The sequence below is a fragment of the Podarcis muralis genome, chromosome 15 (genome assembly GCF_964188315.1).
Source record: "Podarcis muralis chromosome 15, rPodMur119.hap1.1, whole genome shotgun sequence".
Lineage (NCBI taxonomy): Eukaryota > Metazoa > Chordata > Lepidosauria > Squamata > Lacertidae > Podarcis > Podarcis muralis.
Window position 1 is genome coordinate 42,851,916 of NC_135669.1, and position 12,570 is coordinate 42,864,485.

The 12,570-nt window shown below is 51.1% G+C and overlaps 1 protein-coding gene across 7 annotated transcripts in view; it reads left to right on the forward strand.

Moving 5' to 3' along the window:
* The window catches only part of ZSWIM7 (zinc finger SWIM-type containing 7), a 72,411-nt gene that overhangs the window by 8,367 nt on the left and 51,474 nt on the right, over nt 1–12,570 (forward strand). For 5 of the 7 annotated variants that reach the window (XM_028707604.2, XM_077919785.1, XM_028707606.2 and 2 more), the window contains 3 exons: nt 2,953–3,055; nt 8,682–8,786; nt 10,435–12,160. In XM_028707604.2, coding sequence (XP_028563437.2) covers nt 2,953–3,055; nt 8,682–8,786; nt 10,435–10,554 — 328 coding nt within the window. In that variant the 3' untranslated portion in view covers nt 10,555–12,160. Of the gene's footprint in view, nt 1–149; nt 304–2,952; nt 3,056–8,681; nt 8,787–10,434; nt 12,161–12,570 lie in introns of those variants that run through there. The other 2 variants (XM_077919784.1, XR_003703836.2) reach the window with 2 other exon arrangements.

Below are 12,570 nucleotides of genomic sequence, written 5' to 3' on the forward strand. Positions count from 1 at the left end.
TCAGGATAAACTCACAACAATATGCTGTTGAATTTTCTTTAAAAAGAAAAAAAAACAATTGCAGACTCTTGCAGAAATGGGTAGAACTGAACTGAGTCGGGGGACAGGGAGAGAAACTGAGAAAAATCGAAATTGACCTATACCTAGTTCCGAGTGCTCCTTGCAACTAATGTTGAACAATGTTATGTCCCATGGAGGTTCTGCTTTCCACTTTATGTATTCATTTACAGCATTTGTACCCTGTACGTCAGCCAAAAAGGATCCTGGTGACTTACAAGCAATCAGTTCAAACAATCCCTGCCTGTAGGTTTACAATATGAAAGAACACGACACACCAGGGAAGTGGAATAAATCAAACTCGGGCACCAGATATTAAGCAGTTGTTCTTACCAGCTGGCAAAGTTCAGGGGTAGGAGGTGGAGCAGGGTTTTGGGCAAAGCTGGTGGGTTCTGCTAGGGATCTCTGACACCACATTTTGCTATACGAGTTTTTGCACTTGAGTGCATCTTATTGCCTTGGTTTGTTTACCTAATTCCATTTATGTCCCTCCAAGGAGAGCGAGCTGGTGTTCTGTGTTTCTCCTACCTACTGTCTTATCCTCACAACAACCTTTTGAGGTAGGCTAGGCAGAGAGGCTGTGACTGGCCCATGTTCGCCCAGTGAGAGCTTCACAGCCAATCTGAGATTTCAACCCCAGTTTTCTAGGTCCACTTTTAACCGCTATACCACACTGGCTTTCAACACCCCACAGTTTTTTGCCTCGTCCACATGGGTTGCTAGCCATTTCTGAAACAACAGTAATAAATAAGTTTCTAGCCCTCATTAGGGAAACACCCGCTGAAAATATGTGAGTTGTTTTCTCCTTTAAGGCTTCAAAAGAAGGACTTAGTCTGGAAAGGGAAAGGTTAAGGAAATGGGAGAAATCAGCTCAGTAATAATTTTGAGAGAGGAGAGTGATGTTCCATGAAAAGGAGAACCTCCATCACTTATTTGGGCTGTTTCTGCTCTCTCTTCCCCATTCTTCCCTCTGGATTTTCCTCCGCCAGCTGTTCCATTCTTGAGTTGTCACCAGCTTCCTGCTCGTGCAAAGACAGAACAACTTTTTTCTTTTTTTAAAGGAATGGCATTTATAAAAGGGGCTTGGATTCTGAGTTTGGAAACAGACAGCCTTGTGGGCCTCCAGAGATCCTTGACGACCCTCTCTCTCCCAGTCCTGATCCTGCACCCGGCTGCGCTCTTTCTTGCATTTCTGACTCTCCGATTCACGGCATTAAGCGCAAGTCCATCTGCCGGCCGTTCCGTGACGTAGAGATTAGGGTCAACTGTTCTGTGCAGCCTTTAAAATCCCTTGAGTTCTGTCCCGGGCTCTCAGGCGGAATTAGATCTGCTCTTCCCAGAATAGAAAGCCCGTCTTTCTGATACTGTTTTCAAACTGGGCCCTTCGGCCGAAAGCCACCTCCTTTCGTTTTAAAAGTTTGCAACTGCAGTCGGTACGGCATCAAGGCAAAACTCCACGTTGTACACCTTTGGTACATCACACCCTCATGCCCCCAGAACCCAAGCCGGGAGGACGTCCTCGCCTAAAATAACAGCTAAAATCTCCCTAGTCTGTCAGACAGTGGGTTACGTCCTCCTCCTAATCACACAGCCTCTCCTGACGTTGGTCGTGTGTGGTAACTGTGTCATCACTGGATTAAGGCTTCTTGGGGAGGGCATTAAATCATCGCATCGCGCTCTCGGGATTTGCAGGGACGTTGTTCCTCTGTTTGGCAGGTGTTTCCTCAGGCCTGCGAAATGATTTCTGCCAGAGTCCCCAAACCCGCAAACTTCATTTGACAGCCGCACGGTGTAAAAGGATTTGTCGGTTCGGAGGAAAACCACATCACCCGCTTTTTGCAAGTTTCCCTTCCCGGTCATCGCTCGGCACAGGCGACCAGGAAATTTGGCTGTGTTAATAGATTGCTGCTGGGGTTCTTCTCAGTAATGTATTAACAGCACAAAACCTACTCACAAAAATCAGACAGGAGAACATCCGAATTCAGCGGGGCTCAAGTACGTTTAGGATTGCGGCTCGGGGACGCTATCCAACCAACCTGTTCCACTGGTACAAGGATTTACACTTGCACAGTGCAATTTTCCCCTCCCCTCATGCATGCCACGTGTGTCTCCCCCCCCCCCCAATATCTGCTCTGGAGGGTTGGGGGAACCCCTGGAACAAGTTTAGGGCATGGAGTGAAGGGGAGCATTAGTCCTGACGCAGATGGGATGAACTACTTAGCACTACTCTGGCCAAAACCCTAAACATCAGTAATAAGGTGTCTTGAAATCCAAAAGGTGTTTAAAACTGCATGCCAGTTTGGCTGGGCAGTGTGGTGCAGTGGTTGGAGCCAGGCTGAGGAACTGGCGGCTTCATGACGCTTTAGCTGGACTCCCAGCTCCTCTTAGGGGTGATGGCAGTTGCAGTCCAGCAACATCTGGCGGCATGCAGGTGCCACATGCAGGTGCCCCATGTATCTGAGCAGGACTAAAGAGAGCTGGGTTCGAATCCCTCCTGGGTGACTTTGGGCCAGTTCCTTTCTCTCAGCCACCTATTGTGGGGAAGAGTGAAATGCAAAAAAAAAAAAAAAAAAGGGATAGCTCAGTTGGTAAGAGCGTGAGACTCTTAATCTCAGGGTCCTGGGTTTGAGCCCCACATTGGACAAAAGATTCCTGCACTGCGGGGGTTGGACTAGATGACCCTTGGGGTCCCTTCCAACTCCACAGTCCTAGGATTCTCTGATTTGAATATCCAAGGGGATCAAACCTCAAACAGGAGCTCTCGGTTTCAAACCCGTTTAGCTTTATAGTGTAGATCTAAGACCTTCCCTAGAAACACTGTCCCAGAGCATTTGGGCAGCGGGGGCAGAACTCGGCGGTTAGAAGCTTAACCCGGCACCTTTTCCATCTTCCCAGGCTGAAGTTCATCTTTGGGGCTTCTGCCGTCCCTGCTCTGGACTTGGTGGACCGCCAGTCAGTCACACGGATCACATCTCCCAGCGGAAGGCGGGTCTATCAGGTACGACACTCAAAGGTCTTGTCTTGCCGGCAGCGGGCGTGCAATGTGGGCGGAGGCTGGCGTGGGCATTGGCTTCCTGAAACCCTGGTGGCACTGAAATATCCCCCTTAGCAAGCATTAGAAGGACCCAATGACAGAAGCATTGCTTTGCATGCAGAAGGTCTCCCAGCTTCAGTCCCCAGCACCTCTCGGTACGTCTGACAATACTATGCTAGGTGGGCTCTGCTTAAGGCAGCTTCCTTTGCTCCTTCTGATAAGAGCCAGGGGTGCCTTTGCCAACTGGTGCCCTCCAGATGTTCTGGGTCACAGCTCCCGTCAGCCCTGGCTGGATTAAAACGTTCGCATCCGTTGATAACAGGATCCCGGGGGCAATGTTGTGAGAAGGACGATGAGGAACCAGGAAGGAGCGACAGTCAGGGTGGGAGAGATCTCGCAGTTAATACACCCGGAGTCTGCCCAGCGAACAGTCTGCGTTCAAAGACAGCCGCCGTCTCTGGTGTCTTAGGGAAGAAATAATAATTGAAAAGCTCACTTCGTAAACCGGCAGACAGGGTCCCTCCCGGTCAAGTAAGCCAAGATGAGCTGTCTGCTGCTGCTTCCTTCTAGAAAGCAGCCTCAAGGCCTCTGAAGAACCACGGCCGGACAGCTCCTTCGCTCCCTGTTCACTTAAAACATGGGTAGGCAAACTAAGGCCCGGGGGCTGGATCCAGCCCAATTGCCTTCTAAATCCGGCCTGCCGACGGTCCTGGAATCAGTGTGTTTTTACATGAGTGAAATGTGTCCTTTTATTTAAAATGCATCTCCGGGTTATTTGTGGGGCATCGGAATTCGTTCTCTCCCCCCCCCACCACCACCAAAAAAAATATATAGTCCGGCCCCCCACAAGGTCTGAGGGACAGTGGACCAGCCCCCTGCTGAAAACATTTGCTGACCCCTGGCTTAAAAGATTCCTTATGTCCCAGGAAACGCAGTTGTGAAAAAGCTGATTAAATAATTGCGATTGTTTAAATACCTAAGAAGCATCCCAAATGGAACCAAACAGTATAGATTCAGCTGAGAGATGGGCCCCACAAAACAAAGTATCTTAGCTCTTTAAAAAGGGGTGGGGTGGGATTTAACATTCAGGAACTAAAACAATACATAGTAAAATAATAAATCAATACAAAGAAAGGTCAACAAAATACCCCACTAAAAAAATAAGGCATTCGGGTGAGCACTCAGTACAGTGATGAAAAAGTGTCCATCATTTAGAAGTATTTCGCGTCACATTGGCCGTGACATAAATGAACGGAAAATCGTGGGAGGTATCTTAGCTCTCAAAGGCCAAGTAGAGAGTTGGGTCTTCAGCCCCATGGCACAAGCTGTGTATTAAAGATGCCAGACGCAGCTCTCTGGGGAGGGAGTTTGAAGAATCTGGGGCTGCTGCAGACAAGGCCCTCTCCTAGGTCCTAATTCCCCACATCGCCACCATGACTAGCACAGCCATTGATCGCCTTCCCCTCATGAATTTGTCTAATCCTCTCATGAAAAGCCATACATATGCCCCGCGGAGGACCTTAAGGTCCACAAATGACAACATTTTGGAGGTCCCAAGTCGCAAGGTGCTTAGATTGGTCTCAACTAGGGCCAGGGCCTTTTCAGCACTGGCCCCGACTTGGTGGAACGCTCTGTCACAAGAGACCAGGGCCCTGCGGGACTTGACATCTTTTCGCAGGGCCTGCAAGACAGAGCTGTTCCGCCTGGCCTTTGGTTTGGACTCAGTCTGACCCTTATGTTTCCCTCCCCTTATGGTCTTGATCTATTGGCTACTTTTAAAATGAGGCTGCATTTTAAATTGCATTTTAAATTGGTTCCCCCTCCCCATTATGTTTTTACTGTGATTTTATTGGTGTTAGCTACCCTGAGCCTGGCTCTGGCCGGGGAGGGTGGGGTATAAATAATAAAAATTATTATTATTATTGTCAGAGCTGCTCCCCGATCCCAGCTCACAGAGGATCACGCTAGCCAGCGTTCGCTTTATAAAAGTCTTTATTGAGTTACAGTTTCCATTCTCAAGCTGCTGCGTGCAACTCTACGTCTAGTAGTTAGACCGGCGAAGCTCCGTCTGAATCTCCGCCCCTCGTACACCAACTTAATATCCTAGCCCTGCTCCACCTTTTCCGCCTGACTGTCCTTCTCTGGGTCCCTCTGCCCCCCGTGGTCTCCTCCCTCCGGGACTCCTCTGACGCTGACCCCCCGGACCCTCCTGTCTCCTTGCGTCGGGCTTTAGGACCTGGCTCCCTTTCCGGGCTGCTTACTGCGCCGCCTTCCCGTGCATTTGAACTTGGCGCGCGCGCCCAGCCTTCCACTTTCCGCTTGACCGTTTCTTCGCTCCCCGATGGGGGCGTGGTCACTCCTGACTCATGCCCTCCTCCCTGCTGCGAGCTGCCAGGGCTCGATCCCTGACGTCCTTCCTCTCCACTGCGCTCTGGTGGGGACGCTGGCCCCGATTTCCAACTGCTGCCCTCTGAACCCCCGCTGGTCCCTTCCTCCTGGGGTGTCCCCCTAGGCCCCCCCTTTGCTCTGGCCACTGGCGCTCCTTTCTGTGAATCTTCCGATTCACTGGAAAGACTCGGAGATCTCGGGTCGTCGTCATCACTCATCCTTTCTTCGGACTCCTCCCCCTCGCTCTCTGTTTCCTCCCTTGCCCTCGCCTCTGCTCCTGAACCCCTGACAATTATTATTAAATGTTGACAGCCGTCATTGCCTCCTGTGGGAGAGAGTTCCGCAGTTGGCCGCTCTGTGCTGTGTCCTGCTGAAGTCCTTTCTTTTCTCTGTCCTGGATCTTCCTCCATTCAGCTTCCTTGGGGGGCCCATGGGGTAAGACATTTGGGCGGGTGGCACTGTGGGTTAAACCACAGAGCCTAGGACTTGCCAATCAGAAAGTCGGTGGTTCGAATCCCCGCGGCGGGGTGAGCTTCTGTTGCTCAGTCCCTGCTCCTGCCAACCTAGCAGTTTGAAAGCATGTCAAAGTGCAAGTAGATCAATAGGTACCACTCCGGCGGGAAAGTAAACGGCGTTTCCGTGCGCTGCTCTGGTTTGCCAGAAGCGGCTTAGTCATGCTGGCCACATGACCCTGTACGCCGGCTCCCTCGGCCTATAGAGCGAGATGAGCGCTGCAACCCCAGAGTCGGCCACGACTGGACCCAATGGTCAGGGGTATCCTTATCTTTACTTTTTATGCCCTCTGTGGTAATGGGCAACCAAAGCTGCCGAGGGGTTGCAGTGTGAGATAACTGGGTGTTTGTGTGTGTCTTTGCTGGAGAGAAGTTGCTTCATCTTCCAGTCCCCACCCCTTTCAGCTTCTCTGATCTGTTTGTTTGCTCCTGCTAATTTATGTCCTCTTTCTTCTTTTCTTTTTTAATTTTTAAAGGAAAAGATAACTTTCATCTCAATTACCTATTATTTCTGTGGCAGCCTGCCCCCAGAGCAGTAAATAAGTGGATTAGGCCTGCCAGGCTGAAATATCGTCTGGGGCTCCTCCCGAGCCCTTGGACCAAAACAGGAGCCAGATTAGCTGCGTGACGGATGACACCCGGAGCTGGAGCGGTTGTGTCTGTTGGTCACATGCCAGTTTTGCATCCCTTCTCCGTCCGCCCCCGGCTTGGATGAGTAGGCGGCTCAGCGCGCTCTTCCTCTGCCGCAGCGGCTCCTAACCCTACGTGCGAGGTGGACCCGCAGCAGAACTGGAGCGGATGCGTCTGTTGGTCACACGCCAGGCTTTTCCTCAGGCACTTTGGTGGGGCTGAATAGCAACTCCCCCTCCCCAAATAAGAGAGAGAGAGAGAGAGAACCCTCTCATTGTGCCCAATCTGGAGTCAATTCAGGACAGCTCGGCTCGGAAGTATGTTCCTCTGGCTCGCTTTGGTACCTCAGGACATTGGCGCCTCAGGCCAAGACCTGACGGCCCGACACTCCGGAACCAGGCCATCTTAACGCACGCCTCCCCGTGGGATGCTCTGACTGCCTCAGGGAAGACTGGCAGACCCCCCCACCCCCTCAAAGGAACACGAGGAGAAAAGAAAATATTAGCATCTTCCTTTTTCCACCCCCCAAAAAACCCCCTGGAAGCGTTTTCCGTACAAAAACCAAGCCGAGAGGCCTGGGCCCCAGAGACTTGATCTTTCAAATTCCAAACAGTTAGAGCCGCTTCACGAGACGGCCGTTCTTTTTTGTTTCCGGTACCGGAGACTTCTTTTGAAAATAATGATTTTCTAAAAATTCACTTGTGCAGTTGGCGTCCGAGGAAGGATATTACTGGGTGCTGTGGGAAGCATGCTTGCCCGTGGGTTCTCTTTTCTTCATTATGGCATTCAATATCTCAAACATCCTTCCGTAGGGAGAGTGGATAGAAAGAACTTTTGGACTACAATTCCCATCATCCACAAAGCTGTGACCGATGGGTGTTGTAGTCCAAAACAACCCAGAGGGTTGAACATGTGGATGTCCAGGAAAGCTGAATTTTGGAAGGTTCAGGACAGATAAAAGAAAGCACTTCTTCACGCAGCCCAGAGTTAAACTACGGAACTCCCTCCCACTGGAGGCAGCGATGGCCATCAACTTGGAAACTGCAGGAGGGGAGAGCTACTCTTGTGCTCAGATCCTGCCTGCTGGTTTCCCATGTTTTTAATCTCTTCTTTTATGTTTTTAGCTGTTTTTATTTTTATCTGTAAGCTGCCTTGAGTCCCTGTCAGGGGTAAAACTGGGGTATAAATAAACAAAATTGTTGTCGATGATGATGTTCCAGGAGTTGAGGGTCCCCTCGAATGAGACCGTTTTCACGACGACCCTGTGAGGCAGGCTGGGCTGGGAGCTAGCGACTGGCCCAAAGTTTTCACTGTGGTGTAGTGGTTAAGAGCCTTAGATTCGTAATCTGGGGAACCGGGTTCGCTTCCCGCTCCTCCACACGCAGCTGCTGGGTGACCTTGGGCCAGTCACACTTCTCTGAAGTCTTTCAGCCCCACTCACCTCACAGTGTTTGTTGTGGGGGAGGAAGGGAAAGGAGATTGTTAGCCGCTTTGAGACTCCTTAAAAGGTAAAGGGACCCCTGACCATTAGGTCCAGTCGTGGCCAACTCTGGGGTTGCGGCGCTCATCTTGCTTTACTGGCCGTGGGAGCCGGCGTACAGCTTCTGGGTCATGTGGCCAGCATGACTAAGCCACTTCTGGCGAACCAGAGCAGCACACGGAAATGCAGTTTACCTTCCCGCCGGAGCGGTACCTATTTATCTACTTGCACTTTGAGGTGCTTTCAAACTGCTAGGTTGGCAGGAGCAGGGACCGAGCAATGGGAGCTCACCCCGTCACGGGGATTCGCTTCACAGGGTGTTTGTTGTGGGGGAGGAAGGGAAAGGAGAATGTTAGCCGCTTTGAGACTCCTTCGGGTAGTGATAAAGCGGGATATCAAATCCAAAGTCGTCGTCTTCTTCTTCACTGGTCAAGGGTGGCGGATCCGAGTCTAGGTCTGACACAGACTCCTAACTCCCCAGCTCACTTCAATCCTTCAGGCTTTCATATAACCCACATTAGAGACGGCTCTCCGTTTGTGTGTGTTGCAAATAATATGTTTTCCCTCCTTCTGCCCACAGGTGGTTGGAAGCTCAGGCAAACACTACACTTGTTACGCCTCCTGCCACTTCTGCTCCTGCCCGGCCTTCATGTTTTCTGTCCTCCGGAAGGGCGACAGTCTTGTGGTGAGTCTGACCGACAAGGAGAGTCAGGGCAAGAGGCTCTGCGATGGCGAGACGGGTAGAGCGGGACGGAGAATCCTAGCAGTGAGGCAGCTCTCATACAGCACGCCCCAATCTGGAGCCTTCTGGGTAGTTTTGGACTACAACTCCCATCAGCCACAGCTTTGTGGATGATGGGAATTGTAGTCCAAAACTGTCACCAGCCCCCGGATCGTACGGCCGCTTGGATGAAGGGAGTTGTCGCCCAACAGCATATTGAGAGTCGCTTCCTTTTTCTCATTGTTCCGCTCAACTTCTGCAAAGGAAGAATTATTGAGCTCCAAAGACTACAGTGGTACCTCGGGTTAAGTACTTAATTCGTTCTGGAGGTCTGCTCTTAACCTGAAACTGTTCTTAACCTGAAGCACCACTTTAGCTAATGGGGCCTCCTGCTGCCGCCGGAGCACGATTTCTGTTCTCACCATGAAGCAAAGTTCTTAACCCGAGGTACTATTTCTGGGATAGCAGAGTCTGTAACCTGAAGCGTATGTAACCCGAGGTACCACTGTAGTAGTGAGGGAACGTGGCTCAGTGGGCAGCGTCCCTGCTTTCCTATGCAAGGCCTGCCAGGTTCAATCTCCTGGCAGCTCCTATTAAAAAGGGATTGCATTGCAGGGGGCATAGGGAAGACCTCGTCTCAAAAAGGGGTATCACAGAGCTAGGAAGGGGCAGCAGAGACGATCAAGGGATTGGAGCAACTCTCCTGTGGATGTTTGGGCCTTCTTCGTTTAGGGGAAGAAAGGCAAGGAGATACGATAGAGGTTGATAGAATTGTGCCTGGCATCGAGAAAGGGGATATTTCTCTGTTCCTCCTACAGAGAAGCTGAATGTTGGAAGACTCAGGACAGACAAGAGAGTTTCTTCACACAACACAGGGTTAAACTGTGGCTTTGTGGCCACAAGTAACCACCAATTTGGATGGCTTTAAGAGGCGATTTAAGAGAGGGACACGGGTGGCGCTGTGGGTTAAACCACAGAGCCTGGGGCTTGCTGATCAGAAGGTCGGCGGTTCGAATCCCCTCGACGGGGTGAGCTCCCATTGCTCGGTCCCAGCTCCTGCCAACCTAGCAGTTCGAAAGCACGTCAAAGTGCAAGTAGATAAATAGGTACTCCTCCGGCGGGAAGGTAAACGGCGTTTCTGTGCGCTGCTCTGGTTTGCCAGAAGCGGCTTAGTCATGCTGTACACCTGCTCCCTCGGCCAATAAAGCGAGATGAGTGCCGCAACCCCAGAGTCGGCCACAACTGGACCTAATGGTCAGGGGTCCCTTTACCTTAAGAGACGACTAGACAAGCTCATAGAGAATAGTGCTAGATCAGGGGCTGCAAGCCATGCTGGCTGTGCACTGCCGGAAACAGTGCGCTGGGAACCATGCATGGAAGAGAGCTGTTGTGCTCCTCTCCTGTGAGGGCAGGATGCTGGACAAGAGGGGCTTGTGGGGGGGGGGACTGGTCCAACAACCAGGGTCTCTTCAGATGTGCGCGCCCCCACCCCCCCGGCCTAAGACTCCCAGTGGCAAATGGAGGCTTGTTTTTCAGCCTGCCTTAGAAAGCATCCTGTCTCTGCTCTGGGCACTTGGCTGCGCTGCTAACCGTTCTCGTTCCTCCTTTGCAGTGTAAGCACCTTCTCGCCGTCTACCTCAGCCAGGCGCTCGGGTCCTGCCAGGAGCTGACTGTCCCAGACAAGCAGCTGACCAGTCTCTTGTTGCAAGAGGAGGAGGAGGAAGAAAGATGAAGACCTCAGCCTGGGTTTCGAGAGAGAGAATCCTCTCCTGCTCCTCTACGAACAGCCTCAGAGATTCAGTAAGGGAACAGAGAGCCTGTGTGGCTGTCTGGACACTGCTGGACTCCAACTCCCATCAGCCCTTGCAGTTAGCAGTGGCTGGTGGTGAGGGATGCTGGGAGTTGTGGTCCAAGCAGACCTGCTCTAAGAAGCGGCAGTGAATACTCCACAGGAGTGATGCCTCTGTTTGGAAGAGAAGGAAATCCTAGCCTCTGGAGAGAAGGGAATCCGGAAGTCCTTAGACTCCAACTCCCACCAGCCCTTGCTGCCAGCAATGGCCAGTGATGTTGGGGGTTTGAATTTGACATTGTCCGAAGGGCCACGGGGACTCAAGAAAGGGGCGAGGGCCTTAACCCAAACTGGGATCAATGAAAGATTATATCCCCCTGTTCTCGCTGCCCGTCTGGCTTCTGGGGGAAGCAGGCAGACGTCTACCTTGGACCTGTAATTGCTCCATGCAGAGACCTGATTATTTTAGGGTCACATTACAATTTTTGTATATGTGCATGCAGGAAAATGAAAGCTTTTGTGTGTGTCGGTGGGGAGGGTTTAAATCCTCCCAGGGCCACCAAACATAAGTCCGGTTCTGCGTTCCCAAGCTGAACGTGTCTACTGAGCTTCTGTGGGGGCACATTTGAATGTAGAACTCCACCCTGCGCTCAGCTCCTTGAACCAATCGGCTTTGTTTCAAGTTTCTAGTCCTTATTACAGGGAAGAGAATGCTGCTGCGATGTATATAGAGAGCAAGCCGATAGAGGTGGTTGTTTTTCCAGGCAGGGGTGCATGCCAAAGGTGAGCTAGGCCACCTATTTCCCTCTTCTCTTTGCCACCCCTTCTCTCGCTCTTCCTCTTCTGCCTTTCTTTCTCTCTTTCCCTCTCTTCCTTCCTTTCCCAGAAGGCTGCCCATGGGAGAGGCAGATCACCCTGGCCTAAACTCATCGCTTGCAGACAGCCTCTCGCCTCATACCAGTGCAACCTCTTCACCCCATCCATCCCTCTTCTCTCGCCCAGCTCCCACCTCACCTTAAATCAGACTGTGGAGCTCTGAGTATTTGCCTAGGAGAGGCAAGCCGCACGTTCTGTCCCAAGACCAGCACTCAGCCCTGGAACTCACCAAGTGATCTTGGGCCAGGCACTCGGACACAGTGTCTAACCGACCTCCCAGGGTTGCTGTGAGGACAAAATTCAGAGGACAGCAGTGGGTGCCCCCTGGGTTTCCTTGCAGGGAAAAGGCAGGGTGCCATTTAGAAGCCAGGTGTCACGTGTCGCCTGTCCCAAACCACAGAACACGCTTCCAGCAGAGATGCGGCAGGCACCCTCCCTTTTTGACTCTCAGGCGGCTCTTGAATATCTTTTCGCGCCGACCGGCCATTTTGCAACTCTTCCTTTTTTACTCTGATGAGCCACTCAGCTTAATGGTTATCCGTTTATCCTTCAAATGGCTTTGTGTTTTAGCACTTTACCCCACCCTGATATTCCACGAAATAGCTGTACAGGAATACTTCTCTCTGCAATAAAAAGCTAAATTTAAATAAAGTAATAAATAGTTGGAAGGCTGCGACAGGTGACATCTGGTGAAAACTCAGAAGCCAGGGGAATAGTTAAATATAAGTTTTGTTTGGGTTTGAGATTTTTTTGAGGTGGGGGGTGTGTGTGCTTGAATGCATTAGCCCCCCCCCCAAAAAAAAACTGTAGTAATGCACACAGGGGTTCGGATTTTTCTCACTGAGGAAATGATAGCATCATACATTTACCTCCAGCAAAAGTGACTACCTGTCAAGGCTGCCCATTCCATTCACAGCCCTGATTAGACAGCCTTTTCTCTCTCGGGATCAGATATAACCCAAAAAGCAGCGTGCTCAAGTTTTCAGGCAAATTAAAACACAGTACACTGACAGCGATGTAGATTTTGGCCCTCAACAACTCTCCTTTATTAAAGGAAGAAACCGCTGTCACTAGGTTCCCTCC